At 42.3% G+C, this 19,158-nt stretch overlaps 1 protein-coding gene across 1 annotated transcript; it reads right to left on the minus strand.

The window, feature by feature from the left end:
- Positions 1 to 1,612: 1,612 nt before the first annotated feature.
- IPP (intracisternal A particle-promoted polypeptide) lies at positions 1,613 to 8,899 on the minus strand. The gene is made up of 8 exons (XM_059822194.1): positions 8,611 to 8,899; positions 8,037 to 8,468; positions 7,571 to 7,726; positions 6,652 to 6,819; positions 5,707 to 5,844; positions 5,285 to 5,407; positions 4,404 to 4,624; positions 1,613 to 3,449 (listed from the first exon to the last, which is right to left on the minus strand). The coding sequence occupies exons 1-8, from the start codon at positions 8,897 to 8,899 to the stop codon at positions 3,225 to 3,227; spliced, it is 1,752 nt and encodes a 583-aa protein (XP_059678177.1). The 3' UTR covers positions 1,613 to 3,224.
- Between the last annotated feature and the right edge of the window lie 10,259 nt (positions 8,900 to 19,158).

Genomic DNA, 19,158 nt, shown 5'->3' on the forward strand with positions numbered 1-19,158 from the left:
CAGCTGAGAAGGTGCTGAAAATGCTATGTGATTAAGTGCTAGTCAGGTAAGAATGGATAGGCAAGGTTTACTTGCAGTGGTAAGCCAAGGTCAGCACTCGCCAAAAATACGTCATCCAACTGCTGTGATGGAGCGGGGAAAGTTAGAAAGGAAGGCTAGAAGGGGAAGCTTTGCATCCTTGACAAGGCACCACAAGAGACAGAAGGTTACTTCAAACTCACGCTTACTTAAAAATGATACCTGGGCCATCTGTTCCTAGGGTTTGTTTGGACTTAGAGCTACTGAGCCAAGGAAGCTGCATGCAACATAGCCATAAAGATCTGTCATACTCCTCCTAAAGTACTATCAACTGATGATATGACACAAGGACTCAATCCTGGCACTAAGGGATTAGATAATGGGATTGAAAGTAGTTTCTGCCATCTCCTTCCTCAAAACTTGTTTTATTTGAGCACCTGGGCTCGGTACAAATGGACATGTAGCCTGCAACCCCTCCATGATGGGCCAATTACTGAAAACCCTGCAGGAGCCTATGCTCTTTGTACTTAAGTCTTCCTAACATAGTATTTAGGGGAAGAAGATACAACTTAAGTCACATGGATTTTCTTTTCCAGCCTCAGCTACCTCAAGAAACCTATGAAATTGTATGTGGGTGTATTTATTTACTGCAGGCTTTTTATCTTAAGTATTCTCTAAGTACAGTATAAGATGCAAGAAGAAAGCTGAAAAGAGGCACCCACACGCAATCTTAGGACCAATTTAGATAATCCTCATAGTTCTCTTAAAGCACTGTACTCCATTGTTGTTCTAGACAGAATAAAGCACATACTGTCACTTAAAATTTGTTACCTGTTCATTCTGCAAAGAACAGATGTTTAGGAAATCTGTCTATCCTCTTACAGGATATTCCTGAAACAGCAACTATGTACATGAACCTCTAACTTTCATAACCTGTTAACAGCATCGTACCTCTGAAACAGCATTATATTTCAGTGCTCTCTGAATATAAAAGAAGTAAAACTGCCTTTGTGAAAACAGTTCTTTTATTCTTTCTTACTTAGACATGGCATTTTTAAAAATGGGTCCAGAGAAAAGTACTGCCTTTGGCACTCAGAGGTGCTGAGTATCAGAGACCATAATCAAAGTTTCATTCAAACACGATAGAATCATCTACAGAAAACGGAGAAGGTAACTTCATACAACAGCAGGCTCCCCCAAGCTCCACTAAACCAGAAAGTTCATGGGTAAGGATCAGAAGTGAACTCATAGTTCCCAAACTAATAAAATACATCTAAGGTAATGTTTCCCAAATGGTTCAGAAGGGATCCTGAAGTGTAAAGAAAGCCTAAGAAATATTTGATCCCAGAGAGGGCTGCACAGAGCTGGCATGGCAGCCAGACTTCCAAGAGTGATTTTACACTGGAAAGAGAAATACATGAGTGTTTCACTACAGAAGTGTGTTACTTGCACCTTTCAAATAGTCAACATTTATAAACTATCTTTCTTAGTGTCCTCCTGGGAAATAGGACTTCCAGTAAAAAAAGAAAGAAAGAAAGTGGCAGTGATACAAGTCATTATGATAGGAAAGCATTCCACAGTCAGTTCTGAACAATGCATTTTATTATGAAAACCTGTTTAAAACAAGCTTAAACTTGGGGACAAAAGACAGAATAGACATTAGTTCACACACGTAAGAAATCCTTTTGAAGTAAAAGCACGCACAAGATTATAGAACGATCAGAGAAACAAATGCTCCATCATCTAGCATGTTTTAGCCTGGCAATCTCCCAGCCCTATGTTAAAATGTAAGACCTAGTTTCTTAAGGTACCTGCAAGACTCACCTTGGAGGCTTTTATTCATGTATTAATTTGTTAATTTTCACAGGGGATATTGACCTAGACAGCATGTATGCTCCTTTGTCTACACAGTGCAGGCTTCCTGTTTTGTGACATTCCAGTTGTGGTTTTGTGTTCCAGAATAACACTGTCTATCAAAGTTCAAGCAGCCTTATTTCAGGCTCCATCCAAATCATCCACAGCTGTGCAGAAATGCAGTCATATTGTGCAAAAAGCAACTTCAAGTACATTAATTAAATTAATCTAGAAATAACTCCAAACTCCTAGTAGTATTGTTCTACTAAGTTTATCCAAGCTAGATCCAAACTCCTTAGGCAAAACACACTAATGGCATCACTTTAATGCTGAATGCAGTTAATTCTATCACAAAACGCTCCGTCTGCTCAAATTTAGAAGAGGCAGGATACAAGACATAGCAAGGATGAATGTGTGTATCTTGTAGAATAGCATGTATTCCAGTGCCAAGTCTCAGCATGTGTAACACAGGGTAAAACACATTTAACTAAGGAAAAAAAAAACAACCTAAAAAAGGGCAAAAGGCTTTCCCTATATTTTTATACTAAGAGCAGTCCTAAACAGAACAGCTAATCTAATGAACAGCATTTCTGTTTAAAATCCATCAGAGCTTACACAAAAACAAGCTCTACTGTCATCACTGATACCACTGAGAAGAAAAGCCTATGCTGAAGTGGAATGACATTATTAGAACCGTGAGAAGAACCTTCCAGACCAGGAAATTCTCAGCCACGCACCATCCAAGTTAGTGGAGTGGCCAGAAAGTAAATATCCAATACATATTTAACGCCCATCATGTCCAGCAGCAGAAAAGAGGCTCAAATGCATCCAGGTCATAAGTAGAGGTACCAAGTCCTCCCCATCTGTTATCTTCTCTTCCTTGTTTTCCACCAGAAAAGGACAACTAAAGCTAACCAAGTAGCCATCTGCTCTTATCTACAGGTAACTCCTAGCTGTCCTTCCTTGTAGCCTCTTTCCAGATTGTACAGCCAGCTAAAAATGCTAGCTTTGGTGCATCTTAGAGAGTTAACAACCTGATCAATGTCTCTAATGTGCTGCAATGATTTCTTCAGATTTCTACAGGGCAATTTCACCATTTATTTCAGTGAGCTTAATCCAGTCATAAGAGTAGGAATGCCCCTTGGAAGAATACTTCCCAACATAGACATTGGATAAGCCAATTTGAAGGGCAAGAGTTTTAATACTTCCTTTTGCTCAGGAAAAGCCCTCTGATCTAATTCTCCACTGTCTCTACTGAAGCTCCTGTGTTAGAAGAGGTTTCTGGCCAATGAAACCAGAAATCGGAGGAGACAGATTTTCTCATTCCTTGAAGGACTTTTCTTCTTTGTGTTTTACAGCACAGCTACACCTCCTTCGCAGCGGCTGGTGATCATGTTGGCAATTTCAGTCCAACTGTCCATATGAGGGTTATAAACTTCAACAGAGTCAGACGTTACCGGAGCAGCAAAATCATGACTGGGAGCTCGGCCTCCCGAGGCATAAAGAAATCCATTCACAGCCACAACACAGACACCAGCTCTTGGTATCTTCATTGGTGCAACTTCAACCCACTTTTCCTAATGAGAAGGTGGAAGAGTCAACAAGTAGTTTTAGGGTAAGCCCCGATTCTGATAGAAGTAACTTTTAAAGCTTAAGAACTGAAACATATACGAAGAACGCTATGCATACCCTTCAGAGGCTCAGATATGGCGTGTATACAGTATTAAGAGGATTATCACAACTGCAATGACACCGCTTTCATAAGTGGTTGAAATCATGCCAGTGACTAAAGAACAGATGACATATTGTCTGTACACAACAACCTTCCCTTTCGTCAGTCACTGCAAGATGCAGTCTGTCTCCAAAATAGAGAATGGTACACAGTTTGAGGTGGGAAATAAGGAAAACTAGATTCAATTCCAAAAGCAAAACAGGATGGCACACTGGATTATGTTCTGCTTTTAACACTAGCTACTGTTCCAAAGAGCATCACAGAAACATGAGCAATAATAGTCAGGAATAACTTATCTTATTCAAAAGCTTAAGTGTTTAAAGTGATTTTTCTAGTCATGCTGAAACACCATTACATTTTGATGCAGAAGAAAGATCCTCAACTTTTGCAACAAAGGGTAACTCTTACTTTTTCAGGGTGGTTTTTTTTTCCTCTCTCATCAGATCATTGACCATTCTATTGCAGAGGGGGAATCTACCCCCCCCATCTTAACCCTAAGTATTTACCAAACTACAGTGTATCTATGCATCATCAGTATTGCTTAGCTTTCAGTTTCCCAAAAGCATGCACACAATCTTCATAAACATTCCACTAAGTCAGATAGCAAGATTCTGCAGACTGGTTAGGACAGACAGACCCTGAGGTCACTGAAGCTTTGTTTCACTCAGATTACCAGCCAGTAGTGAAAAGGAAATGGAATTTCCAACTTTTTGCTTTTTAAAGAAGAAAGCAGGCTACCTCTATAGCATCTTAAAAAAAATTATGCAATCTACATTTCAAGAAAGGGACTCTAACATACCTCTTCAAAGGAGTATCTTTCTACAGTAGCAAGTGCATCCTGAGATTCATTCCAGCCTCCCACCGCATAGATACAATCGTTGAGAGCAGCTACACCAAGATATGCTCTTCGGGTGCCCATTGGAGCGAGCTCAGACCAACGTTTAGATATTGGGTCATAGACTTCAACGGAACGTAGCTCTACTCCTTCATTGCTGATACCACCAACAACGTAAATCAAACCTGTAGAAACAGAGTTTCTCCTTTGTTAGGTTTCATAATACAAAGGTTTGAAAGGCAGAAAATGTCTGTTACAAGTTTCAGCCTGACATTAAGATGACTTAAGAATGCCAGATAAAAATTCTCCCATTTGTCTAGCAGTAGCATACATAAAGCTTTCAAGTGAGTAACTAGAAACTCTAACGAAAGCAATAATTAATCAAGTGCAGGGGAGAGAACTGAGAAGGCTGCAGCTGCTGACCAGGCCTGGATCAAATACTTAATAAGCACATTTATAGATCAAGTCTTTAGACATGTCTGTCTTAAAATAACCTGTGGCAACTCTTCAGATTGTCACAAAGAAACATGCACAAACCCAAATACGGAAGATAAATAAAAGCAGTATCAGGAAGGACAATCAACTGTTGAAAGACTAGCTGGATAACCATACTGGCAGCTGTGTAAAAACTTTTCCTGAGATAAAGGGCAGAAGACAGAGACAACTTTATAGTTTTGAGTTCTGCACAATTAAAAATATGGTACTAAAGAACAAGTAAGTGAGGCATAAGCATGTGCAACTGGCAGCACAGTACAAGACAAAGGTAAAAGTTCATGACTGAAACATAAAGCTTCAAAATCCAATGGCTCTTGGAACTGTTTATAGATAAACTTAACAATACTTGCCTTGCATTTCACAACACCCGAAGTAGTAACGGGGCACAGCCATGCTTCCCACCACATCCCAACTATTTTCTTCAGGATCAAACCTTTCAATTGTGTTGCCAATCTCTGCTCCAACCCAACCTCCTGCAAGTAACAACAAACACAGGAAAGAATTTAGTGGCATGAAGCTGTGTGTTAGCTGCATTTTTAGACATATGGTGCACTGTTCCAGGACAGACTAGTTCTGAAACCAGCACTCAATCTTCAATGGAAATAAGTTATAACTGAACAATAACTAATCCAGGAAGATTTGGTACACTAATGCTCATGTAAACAGCTGTTTTTCAAAACTGAACTTTGCAAATTTGCAACACCAAGATGTAATATTTAAGATCAAATCAATTTACAAGTTCCATGAATTAGTACCTTAAAAATTAACTTACCCAAAGCATAGATAGCACCATAGCATGTGCATACTCCCAGTCCACAACGGGGATGGTTCATGGAAGCCACAGTGGTCCACTGCTTAGTAACAGGATCGTAACATTCAGTACAGTCAAAAATCATCGAGTCCTTCTCACCTGCATAGTAAGAGCAAGAACAGACAGGGGAAACGCAATGTTTCGCACTGCAGATATAGAAGCATTCTTCAACTCCTTCCAGGACAGGCAACATTTGAATACAACATCTTTCTTTTAGCTAGCCAAATGGCCAAAGTAGCAAAAGCTTTGTTTATACCCAGAACTGCATCATCACTAGGAACAGCTTTCATCAACAGTTCCCTGAAACATTACTGAAAACATGACAGGGGTGAACAAACACAGTGCTACACACTTTTTACTCCGCAGCACAACTGACAGGGTTTTCAAGACCAAAGAATGTGTTCTGTGGTGACAAAAACAGTATGCATATGCATTCTTTAATGACGGGCTGGTAGAGCTACTTATCACATCCTTGTGCAAACATACATAACAAGCCTTTCTAGGTAGGCAGGCCACAAGTGGTCTGTCCTGTACTACTGCCTTTTATGCTATGGGCTTCTGCTAGACTACAAGTGAGAAAACAAATGCTATTATAGTGATGGTACACAAAATCTGCAGAATATCCAATATCTCTTAGTATATCTGCACATGTCCACATGCTTACCTGTCAGTTGCTATACCATGAGGGGAGCGCAGCTTAGTAAAAATGGCCAACATAGGAGCCCAAACAGGCATTCACAAAGCAGTGACAGTAGAGCACCAAGGAACCCCAATTCAATTGTTATTATATCTAAAAGTTGTATTATCTACTGTTGGGTTCCTCAGAACCACTTACAGGAAGAATAACTTTAAAAATCTCCATCCATGAGTATCCACGTAACAAAGAAAGCATGTTTCAGCTGTTACCTCCAATGGCATAGACCATTCCCCCCACCACAGCCACACCCAGCCCACTCCGAGCCTGGTGGAGGGAGGACACCGTGGTCCAGTAGTGGCTGAAGGTGTCAAATCGCTCCACACAGCTGAGGGCTCTGCTGTCACTCCAGCGTCCTCCTTGGAGTCGGGTGTACCCACCTAGAAAGTAAGTAGAAAGATCATGGCTGAGTAACAGCTTCCTGCTCATCCCCATACCCCTATATCTACACCATAGAAAAAATTACAGTAAAAGCCATTAGCCACTTTTAGTAGGAATTGGACTTTTCCAAGTGGCATTGTTTCTCCAGCACACAAGGAAGAATGGTCGCCTTGAGGGTCACATAACTTGTGCCTGAGCTGACCACTTCACCACAACACTACAAATATTACCAGTCGTGTTCTTAGCAAAACACAGACACCAGCCAACAGCCTTTGCTATCTTAAGTCAGCGTTACTTCCCACAGGGTGAAACAAGAGCATTCCCTTCCAATACAAAGCTCCAGCTTTGCTGAAAACTTGCAATTTCAAGTATCCCATCACATGAACCATAGCATCCCGGACAGAGAAAACTTCAGCCATCAGAAGAACAAGGACTGCAGTGAATTTGCATATACCATTCCAGCCCTGGGCAAATCCTCTGCTGATTTGCAGCTTTCCACCAAGGCAAATAATTTCTAAAAGGCAAATCAAGACTTTGAATGCCATGTCACAATGACAAGAAATGTGAATGCTGGACTTCTGTGCAATTCTAAGCAGAAAACAGCTAACATGGTTAACTCAGCTAGATGAAATACTTTGCTATTTTTATAACTTTTGATTTTTAAAAAAAATCTTGTATCTCCTTCAGTACTGTAATATGAGATACTACTTCACCATTTGTTTTACAAGGTTCAAACAGCCACATTCTAACCTACTGCATAAAGGTACTTCCTGGCTTTCCTCCGGGGACGACCTTTAGAAGCTTGCAGAAAACTGCTGACCTTGTTCTCTTTGGGAGATTTACAGACTTCACAATATTCTTTCAACAGAGTTTGCAGGGCCACCCGAAGGCTGAAATCTGGAATACCTTGAGGAAAAAAGCAGATGAAAAAAGGCCTAGTGAAAAATTACAGATGATAAGTAACTCAGTTGTAGAAAAGTTACTAGCTTCTCCTAAAACAGCAGGCAAATCAAGAATGCCTACTTTTATAAGCCTTTTTCAAAAGCATGTTTTTAAAGTAAGCGGTACTCATTTGTTAAAAAGCAGAATTTGTTTGGATAGACTAAATCTTTTCAGTCATCGTTTAAAAAGTCCATCAAAATCCAGTAACTCTGAATGACACATTGTTTGCTCCAATCCAAACATCTGATATTGTTTCTTCCCTTCTTTCACTTACTTTCTATGTATTTTAGTAGCCTTTGTGCTGGCAGCAGAGGGAATCGAACCGGCTCCAGTACTTCCACAACGTATTTCTTTCTTTTTCCCACATCCTTCAAAATCCATTGCATTGCCGCTATGAAAACCTGGTACTCGTCCTCGATGCTTAGGTCCTCACTTCGCAAGATCTTAATCAGCTGCTCTTTTGTCAGCGCCAGGAACTCCTCCCCGCTCTGCACCTCCAGGAAGTGCGCGTGGATGTAGCCCTCGGTGAACTCCATCAAGTCGTGACAGGCGATCTGCTCGGAGAACTGGAAGAGGCCGATGCAGTTCAGCGGGTCGATCTGCCCCTTCAGGAACTCGCAGCAGAGCTCCACCACCTCGGTGAGCTGCAGCATGTCGGCGGCGACGATCAGCTCCTGAACGTTGTGCTCCCCGATGCTCACCACCCCTGCGGGCACGCACACGACAGCGGGGCTCCGCTCGAGGCTGCGGCCCTCAGGCAACCGCCACCCCGGCCCGGCCCTCGGGCAACCGTCCCCGCCGGCCCGGCCCTCGGGCAACCGTCCCCGCCGCCCCCCGCCAGCCGTTACCTGTGTAGATGAAGTCGAGGAGCGTGTGGAAGGTGCCCGCCTCGACGCCCGCGATCCGCACCACATCCCGGCCGGACTCCTTCATGCCGCCTGCGAAGAGCGCCGCGAAGTAGGGGCTGCTGGCCGCCAGCACCAGGCGGTGCACAGAGAACGCCTCCGGGCCCACCTCCAGCCGCACGTCGCAGAAGCTCTGCCCGGCCCGCAGCCGGTTGATCTGGGCCAGGAGGAGGCGGGCGTGCCGATCGGAGAAGGAGCTCCCGCCGCCCTTCGCCGCCGCGGCGCACGCCATGGCGTTCCCCGGGCTGACAGCACCGCCTCTCCCGCCCCGTCCCCTGCCGCCCGCAGGGGAGCGCTAGCGCATGCGCACCGGCGCCCGCGGCGCCCAGCTCGGCCCGCCCGTGGCGCATGCGCGCGGGAGAGGGAGGCCCTTAGGGGGATGGCGCGCTCGCCCCGCTGAGGGAGGTTTGAGTGGCGACGGCGGGCTTCGAAAAAGGGGGTCTGTTGAGGTGTCCTGTGTGCTGAGCACCCTTCTCCCTCAGCGGGAGTAGGAGGTGGATCAGCCCTGATTGTGGTACGTCTGATTCTTTGTCTGTGTACTTGCATGGTCATTTGGCCCCGTGGAGCCTATTCACCCCCACAGGCACCTCTGACCAGCGCACCATGAGCTCGCTGCCTGCTCTGTGAGGAACTGTCTTATCTGTGGTTAAAGCTGGTCCCTGCTAGGTTCACTCAGTGCACCTGCTGCTGAGGTAACTGGTGAATGGCAGATGTGCCGTCATCTTATTCACTGCCTTCACAATCTCCATCCCTCAGTCATACTTCCCTCAGGCATGCTTTTGCAAACTGGATTCCTAGCCACCTTAATCTGTGCTTGTGAGGGAGAAACATGGCAGCATTGGGCAAAGACCACAGCTACCGTCTGCCTGGGGGAACCCCAGAGATGGGAGGCGGGGGGAACTGCCTGTCATCAGCTCAGGACTGTGGCATCAGAGCCAGCCGTTAGACCAGAGGCAGAGCCAGCCCGCTCACCCCCTTTTTATCTACAGTGTCATGCCATGTTTGGGCCACCTTCTTCATTCCAGCACGGATGTTTCGTCACAGTGCCCTGTAGCAGTACCATGTGGGCCACTGGGGTCAGCACTGATCCTGAGGCAGAGCACGCTTCCATCTTAGTCTGTATAATTCACTGAGTCACTGCATGCCTGAGCACTGATCGAGCGATGAGCATCACATACTGAGTGACACGCACACAGTCACTGGGTCCAGCAGAGCTGACTGATTCTGAGGGAAAAGCATCCCTCCTGAGTTTTCCACAACTGTTCCAGCAACGTGACATGCAGCCAAAGCAAAAAGCAATCAGAGAGCCTCTTGGAACGCTTCCATATCTATTTACTGTGAGACTGGGAAAGAAAAACATGTCTGCTTACAGTTACAATGGTCATGGCCCCTCAGGCTTTTCTCATGATTCTGCGGTTCATTGTAATAACTTTTAAATGTGCTTCTGGAAGGAACCTGAATCGTGATACTCTCTGGGGACTGTTGGTTTCTCCGTTCATCAGCATTACATTCTTGACAGCAGAGTGGTAAAATTACCTTTCAAGCTGGTCTTAAAAAATAGAAAATATAGATCTAGTTAAAAAAATAAGGTTTCTTCAAGCACACACAGTTGGATGCATGCTGATATAATGCAGTATAAATTTTAAGCCAGGCCAATAAATGCGTTGAGATTTTTCTTTCATCGATGAATCAGTAAAAGAAACCAGACCCCTCGTGCTGAGATTTTATTCATCGGAAGTGGCCCGTGAGTAAAAGGCTTAGAGTTCTCCTAAATGCCAGTGGCTCAGTCGCTGGCTGATGTCAGCTGTTAGACACTTGGCCAGTACTACAATTTCACACCATAGCGCCAAATTTACAGACACAAAATAGTGTTGCTGAGACTGCTAATTTTGCCCTGAAGGCCTGTCCCGTACTGTATTAATGTGATTGAATGGTTCTGCCTCCAGAAGAGGGCACTGCTTCAGCATGTTTGTTTTGTAACGACACACAATCTATACAAGGTGGAGCTAATGCTCCTATACACTACTGTGCATCTCCCAAAACAAGCTGTAGATTTTCAGGAATAAGTTTGAAAGTACATTTAACAGTGTGAAATTGCACTGTAATAATGAGTCTTTTGATTAACTAACACCAAGAATAACAGTCTTTGCAGTGAAGGAATTAAAAATGTCTTCATTTAATAGGTTCCTAATGTGATATTTGCCAATAAGCCAGCTGAGTGCTGACTGATATATAGGACAGGCGACAAAAAAGGCATGCCCTGTGCTCTTTGACGTGTCCCATTGCTCAGGCCTGCACAGAAGAGCTGCTGTCACAGTACCACCACCACCCCCCCGCAGTGAGAAGACTCTCACAAACAAGCTATTCAGGATATCTCTTGAAAAACCTCTGTGCTGTGCCAGAGCGCCATGAAGCATTGCAGTCCTCCCTGTGTTATCCCACAGAGGCCCATGGCTGCTCAGATTTCCCTGTCTGGAGGCTTCTCAGGAAAACCTTTCCAGATGCCTGGAAGATGTTCTGCTGAGCTAAGGTGTCTGTGCTCCCTCCCTCAAATCCTGCAGATGGTGCTGTTTCTACAGGATGATACATTTGAACATGCAACAAAAATCGGCGAATAAAAGGTGTTGCATGTGTGGGTGTTGTAGTTCTCCGCTCTTATGGGAAGATCTTTGTTAGCTCTAAGGGTTTTTTTTTTTTCTTTCATAAAGATGGAGGGCTTTTGGTCTCAAAAAAAAAAAAAGAAAAAATAATTGATTTGAAAGTGCAGTTTTGCCTGTCTGCCTCTAGTCAGAAGACTGTCCATTATACCTGTCGCTTTGGGGATCATTTTGACTTAGCATGCAAGCAGTATCCTTACCATACTTGGCTGCTAAAATTCGCTCTTGCAGAGGAGACATGAAACTAAGGCCTTGACTATTTGTAGGTATGACAAACCCCGTCGGACGTTTTGTGATAGGGAGCCACTTTCCATGAAAGTTAACTAGAATGTGCCAGGTCAAATTCCTCCCCCAGTTTCAATGGGTATGAAATCTTCACTTCCCATTCCAAACTGCCGTGCATCTCTGCACTTTGTCCTCTGTGCTAAGGCATCTGCTGTAATCTCTGCGGTGGTGTTATGTGCTGCATGATGAATTTGCAGCCCCTAGTAGGGATAAGATGAGAGAGGCTGCTGGAGTTCACACTCATGCAACACGGAGGAGAGAAGAGGTTCCCTGGGTACTTTCAAGGTACTTCTCAAAGACAATGGTGGTTAACCCATTATAACCCCAATGGGTCGGGTTATCATGTTGTCTACTCAGCCAAAAGCCTCTAATGAGCTACAGGCACTAGATTCTAAATAGATACCTGCAAAAACCCGTTGTCAGCTTATATTTTTTTGTGATACATAAGCTTTAGTGGATGAAGAAGCAGGGTCTGAATGTTTCCCATCTCAGTGAGTAAAGGCATTGTGCTTCACAATGAGATAACACATTTTCCAGACTTAAGCCAGGCATGAGAACACTCTCTCGGCAGGTTTGGGCCAGGCCCAAGAACTATTACCTTCATTCCTGTGAGGGTTAATGAATCTCGATGATTATGTGTGTTAGTGTGTAGGGTAGAGGTCTGAACTGGAATTGACCCAAAGATGGAGAGCAAGAGGGGTCCCCAAAGCTAGTCTTTCTGTGCAGGCAACCCCAGAATATAGGGTTAGACTTAAAAAAAACCTTGAAAGTTTTCACAGTACTAGCAAGGTGATGATGGCTCTGTCCATTTCTCAGCTGAACTGTTAATGGCTAGGGAAACTGTAAAGCTCATTGAAGTGCCATGCTGAATGATTCTCTTCTCTCTTCTCTTCTCTTCTCTTCTCTTCTCTTCTCTTCTCTTCTCTTCTGTTCTCTTCTCTTCCTTTTCTTCTCTTCTCTTTATCTTTAGAAGCCTTTGTGAACTCTTTTGTCTATTTTGGAATTTGTAATTAAGTATTTTTATTACTTTCACTGTAATACAGCTTCAGCTAAAGGTGACATTAAGGTAACTGCCTGATATCAGAGTTGTCAGCCTAGGCAAGTTTAGCATTCTTGAACTGGGTATTGAGAAACTCTCCCAAGTATCCACATTGCACCAAAGTACAGAGAAGCAGGCTGTGCTAGAGTCCAGCTGAGTGGGATGATGCCCTCCAATGACCAGCCATACCCTGGGGAGCCATTTGGCAGGCAGCAAAAGTGGGGAGCACGTCTGAGCTGCAAAAGCCCCCAGAGGGAATGTGCCATTCCCAGTGAGTAATGCACAGAGAATGGCTTGTGATTTCAGGAGCACTGGCAATATTTCACGGCTGTGTGCTCCAGGCTTCACCTTCACAATAGTGTTGGGTAGAAAGGTGATTGGCCTATGATAAAAAGTAATAAAAAAAGGAAAAAAACCTTTTTCAGTCTTAAAATATGCCCTAGCAATGAAAAGATTGTGTCATCTGACCTACCTGTGTGGAGAAGTTCGTGTTCTGGGTACACTTACCTACCAGGAAGTTTGGAGGAATTCCAGTGAAACTGGGAATGTTGTGCAACATGCGTGGCTACAGTTCTCCACCAGTTAGAAGATTCTTGTGTTTAAGCCATACATCTGGAGCAATTCCAGGCAATTTGATTTAAAGTAAACATCCTGGATGCAGTGTGTCAGATACTAGCACAATATTGTTTTAGTCTTTCTCATTTCTCCTGTGGGAATAATCATTCCATGAAGAAGGAAAGTGATCTAATGAGAGAATTAACTCAAGAGCTTGAACATTGAATTAATCACAGCTGTCTGAGAGGGGAACCAAGGCAAACTCCACAGAGAGCTCACTGGATTTCCAAGGAAGGAGGCCAAAAGAATACTAAGACTCGGAGAGCAGTTGGTGATCAAAACAGAGACAGGAGAGATATGCGTTTAGTAGCTAAAAGGAAGCAAAACTGTGCAGCAGAGAGAGTTTCCCCCCTCATTTTTCTGAGAAGTTAAATCTCAGTAATAGGGGATTGCTGCAACTTGTTCTTGGAGATCTTGAAAACTGCCAGATTGTTGGGGTCTGATCCTCACTGTGTCCTCATGCTTTTCTGAAGTACGTGATTGATTTCATAGCTTGGCTCTTTTTTCACTGTTTTCTAGTGTGGTCCTGCACCTTCACACTGAATTAGATCTGCTTGCTAAGGTGACTTTATCAAAGGTGCAGGTCTTTTTTTGCCAGAAGGAAAAATGAGTTGTGCTTGAGAATTATCAGTCTTCAGGCATGTGGGACTTTTAGTCTTGCCATTAGTAAAGTTTGGCAATGTTTCAAATTGTAATCCAACCCTAATGCTTTTTGGACTCTTTACTTAACTCTTCTTGTCTAAATCACTGCATTCCCTTGGATAATAAAGTAGAGCAAACACACCACAGACCCATGAGCTGTCTAAAGCATGTGGCATTTTTTTAAATAACTCCAAGTTATGCAAACCTTTTGAACAGAAAAAAGGAAGGAAAATAACCAGAAAATGTGCATACATACAGCTAATTTTATTCCCTTTATTTTATATAGTCATTAGATATATACCAGGAGCATGTTTGCTCTCCTAGAAGGTATTGCACTTGTGTTGACAAAGCTTGTGAGCTGATTTCATTGAGAAGATGGATAGAGTTAAACTCTGCCTGATACCCACCACATTCCACAGCCTGTGTGTGCAGTGGGGTCATTCCAGAAGCAGTGCCTCCATGGAATGTGAGATACGACATGATGTCTGCAGGTCCTGAATCTGCTTGCTTGAGAGTCAGGACATCCAGGGCTCTGCATACACTGAAGCTCTAAAAGATTAAAACTTCCACAGTGTAACATTACAACTGTAAATGGCACAGGTTGCTACTATGCATCCCAGCTCCTTGGCTGCTCTGCTGTTCCCTTGCCATGTATTCCCCTGGATGAATTTTTTCCTTGATTTGCTTTTCCTCAGTGCAAGCATTTTTCATCTTCCTTTTCAGAATTTCACCTTTGGGGTCTTGGACTAGTTCTCTGGTTAGAAAGACAGTTTTTATTCTAATCTTGTCCTTCAAAGTGCTTGCAAAATTTCTACTTCATTGTCTGAGTAAACAAAAGTGTTGACCAGAATCAGAACAGACTCCTTGGGATTCCTAACAGAAGACCTGTCTGAGTTTAATGACAACATATTCATAGTAATATTTTAATATATTTTTTAACCAGTTGTTCATCCATATTATGGTGATTTTGTTTGCACTTTGGTTTTCTCAGTTTGCTTATCAGAATGTCACATCAAATGTTATCAAAACCCTTAAAAAGCCGTATCTCATTTACAGCTTTCCCTTTTTCTGCAGGCTGGTTTTGACATTATTTTTCTTAAATAACCTAACAATTATTATGTTTATAATTTCATTATCCTTCAAGGTGCATGGAAATACATTGTTTAATAACTTGTTCTATTTTTTGGATGCTCAGGTTTTTGCAACATTTTATTTCATAAAATCTCTTTTGTAATTTTTGCATAATAACTTCTGTCCAAGGATTACCCTACAAAGCACAACTCCATTTGCAGCGTGAAATAAGGCTCTGAAACAGAACTTGTCTGTGCTAGTCCTAGTTCTGGAATACTTACAATGATCAGATAAGTCTCTTACTGACTCTCTCCCACTGACTCAGTTCTCACTACCTATTTTCCTCTCAGGTATATTTTGAAGATTAATTATATTTATAAAGTGCTCTGAGTGAAACCTGCACATGAAAAATGCAACAGAAGTTGAAAATGTCATAATTACTAATGCTTATTATTTTTTAAAAAGGAAGCTATATTGCAATCAATATACATGGAGAATTATGAGCTATAAAAATAGAATGAGGACTCTAAAGGTACTACAGGAAATTGTGGCTGGCACAGCTAAACCAAAGGTGAAAACAGCTGAGTAACCTGATGAAGAAAGCCTTGCAATGGCACAAGATACAGTGGGCAAGTGTCGTTAATAATGCTTAGTACTGAAATATGTGCAGGATAAAGTATTTGTATTACAGAAGGATGGTGAAATCCTTTTCAGTCTGCAAGTAATTAAAGATGAGGCTTATCATCATAAGTAACATTAATAATTTTAAAGCAGCAGGCTCAGATAACCTATACTAAAAAGCTCTAACAAAACTGTCAAGAGAGAGATCATTTGTAATAACTTCTGGCATTTCAGTGAAATTTCAGAAGACTCATAGTTTTGTGCCAATGTTTAAGGAAAGAAAATTAAATAAACAGAGCAAGCAGGATGACCCAGCTAGCTGTGTTATGGTTAACGTGACACCAGTCCCAAGTAGCACAGTACAAAAGCTGATACTTAGCCAGGTAGTAAATAAGTCAATAATTGGCAATAATTTTTATTTTTATCAACATTGTCTTGTTGATAAATCCAATTTAATTTATTGATAAAGGTTGTAAGTCTGTTTCCTACAGATTAGTGTAGGAACGTATTTCACAACATATTTCACAAAGCATTTGATCTACCCTTGTGACATTTTGATTAAGACCTTAGTCGAGTCTAGTGTCACTGAATACAGAGACATTTCAGTTGTCTGGGCCGGCGTGGGTCCAGAAGCAGGGCATGTGCTTTTGAGCTGTGATGCATAGCAGGCACTTACCAAATCAGGTCAGCATTAGCTGGGGACATCTGCAATCATCAGTAACTTGGGTCTTTCTTTTCCCTGATTCACCTTCATGGTGTATTGCTGTAGTCTGATTTTTAGTGATTTATGTTATTTTTAATTTTGCTTTGTCTGAGTTATCCTAGCCTTTTTGTAAATGTAAAATTACCACTGATGATAGCATTTCTAAGTGACAGAGATTGTCTAAGAGGTAAATTACTGTGAGTATAAAGCAGCTAGACAGAGCACACAGTGGCTTAGGAAGGTTGGTCTATTCACATGAAGGTTTTGTAATACAACCAAGTTCAAAGCAATAAGCTTAAGAGCTAAGATCACAGTTCACACCTCTGGGACCAGGGAGCTGTATAGTGGAAAAAAGTAATGCCAAGAAAAAATAAGGAATCATAACACGTGGACACTGGAAGCATGCAAATAGTCAGCACGATGCATTTGTAGACACAGGCGGTGCAATTAGGGAGAATCGTGCAGACATGCAGGGACATGGTGCTCTCTCTGTAGGTCACCCATGGAGTATGGCTTTGATTTGTACAATTTAAGGAGGATATTCATGACTGAAGAAGGTATAGAGGACAACTATAAGTATGATTTAAGGAGAGAGGGAATGTCTTATAATGACATATATAAACTAAATAGAGCTAAGATAGAGCTAATTGCTAAGAAGCAATTTGATCCAGTGTATATGCTGCTGAGCAGAAAAGCTATGCTGAATACTGGAAATCTTTTTAATACAACAGGCTTTAGCAAAAAACAATGGCTGAAACCTGAAACAACAAGTGTCAAATTAGGGATAATCTTTAACACTGAGGAAACAAATTATCAGGTGCATTGGACAAATCTCCATTATTTGGCGTTTCAAATCAAGACTGAAAGTCTTTCTGCATGATAACTTGTATTTGAATAAAACATATCTGGATCAATGAAGGAATGACCAAGAGGTATGGGATAATTTCTATGCTAGGGACAACTGAGTAGTTCTTGACTTTTTGGCTTAGAAAAGAGATGATCTAGAGGATATATGGTAGCTCTGCAAAATTATTGGGGTCACAAAAGAGTTAAATAGTTTGCTTAGGGTACATCTTGAGTCAGTGGGAAAGTTATGAATAGGAGTGAAATGGTCTTGGTCCCCTAGCTGCTGTAGGATCCAGTGCTGTTCAAGAGCATGCAATAACCAGTCTCAAGGGTCACCCTGAAACTAAGCATGGAAGAATTGTTTGTTGAGTGTGGTTTCAAGAGTAATTTAGCCAGAGCAAAGAGAATAAAGTGGAATGGGAAGAAAAAGAGCGGAGACACAGGCAGAAACAATTGTGCTATACTTAACAAAGAACATGAAGGAAATCTTTGGCCATGTTGATACAGAAAAAGTTGGTGTTATGGCAGTGAGAAGGGGTAATTAATTCTTGGATTCTGAGCATGGCAAAATAAAAAGCAGGAAAATTTCTGCTTTGATTCAGGTGAAATAAAGAAGGACAGGACAGAACAGAGTTAGTGAAATAGGGAAAAAAGGACTGTCAGAACTTTACAGAAGACCAAATTCTTGTTCTTTCTTTTCAAACAGTAGAACTGACAAATTGAATTAGCACAAAATACAGATGTGGCAAAATATGATTCTAAAAACAATTCAGTGCTGGCAGGAATTAGTCCATTGTTAAATACACTGAGAAGCTGGTTGGAAGCAGACCATGACCTAATGGGTCTAGCATTACTATTGCAGCTGTGTGAAACCATTCAACTAAATAAAGAGCCCAGTGAAGAAAGTGTGCTGGATTTTTAAGATTCTCCTAGTTTAACAGGATGTGCCAAGTCATTGTTTTAACTGTGGGCCAGATCCTTAAGTGCTGTAAGGTGCCTAGCTCCATAGCAAGCACTGAGATGATGCTGATTTTCACAATTTGATAATCTGACCCCCCAAATTAAATTCTTCTCATGGTTTCCCTGGTGATACCACTATGAAAGGCTGTACAGAATTGCACGGATCTGTCCACTCTACAGCACTGTGATGTCAGAGGGAGTATGGATGCATAAGTGAAAGCAGGATTTCATTCATCCTTACGTGACAAGTCCCTCTGAGACTGGTGCACATTTTGCTTTTACTTTGATTGTAACAGTGATGCTGGGAAGCAGAATTACTGATGGGAGAAACCTGATTGGGGTCCTCCCTGACACTTCCGTTTGTCGGAGATAATTTTGTTTGGAATCACTCAGTGGGGTTAATTGCACTCAAAATTATGCTTCAAATTCATATTATAGGAGACTTTTGTAGTGCTGTTGTTTAAGGTAAAAGCCCAGTGCAACAGACCCTGCATACTGTATACTGGCAATATATGGATCCAAGGATTTATCTAGTACACCACAATCCCCTGTTTTCCAATATGTTTTTGAGGTACAACATAAATACATTTTCAGGGGTCAGCAGCCAGGCTTACTGACCTATTTCTGCCTGCAGCATTTCTTCTTTATCTGAGTGGAGCCAGGCACAGAGGAAATCGTGACAGGAGTGCCTGTGCTAATGAAGGGTTTGGGTTGAAGATTTGGTGCATCACTGGCATGGCCTTCCAGAGGTCTCTAGTTCTCACTGTTCCACCTTAAGTCAGCAGGAGCTGCCTGTGCCTCTCCTCTTTGAAAGTCAACCCCTAGATGTTACCTTCAGGCTTCTAGCTGTTCAGTTCAAGTTACAAGATTACACCTGTGCTAGCCTGTCTGGGAGCTTTGTGATGCAGATGCAAAAACATCAGAGAAAGATTAATATAACCAGCCATTGATTTATTATGTTCTAGGAAGTAAGGGATAAAGCAAGCTGGCGTGATGCCCTGAGCCCAGCCTCTATGACGATTTCTCTTGTCCTGACATACATCCACCAGCAT

The sequence above is a fragment of the Gavia stellata genome, chromosome 10, assembly GCF_030936135.1.
Source record: "Gavia stellata isolate bGavSte3 chromosome 10, bGavSte3.hap2, whole genome shotgun sequence".
NCBI classification, from domain to species: Eukaryota; Metazoa; Chordata; class Aves; order Gaviiformes; family Gaviidae; genus Gavia; species Gavia stellata.

Coding starts and splice junctions, on each gene's coding strand:
- IPP (XM_059822194.1), bottom strand. CDS start 8,899: ATGGCGTGCGCCGCGGCGGCGAAGGGCGGCGGGAGCTCCTTCTCCGAT. Junction 8,469..8,610: donor CCTCGACTTCATCTACACAG/GTAACGGCTGGC, acceptor GCGTGCCCGCAG/GGGTGGTGAGCATCGGGGAG. Junction 6,820..7,570: donor GAAGTACCTTTATGCAGTAG/GTTAGAATGTGG, acceptor CTTACTTTCTAG/GTGGGTACACCCGACTCCAA.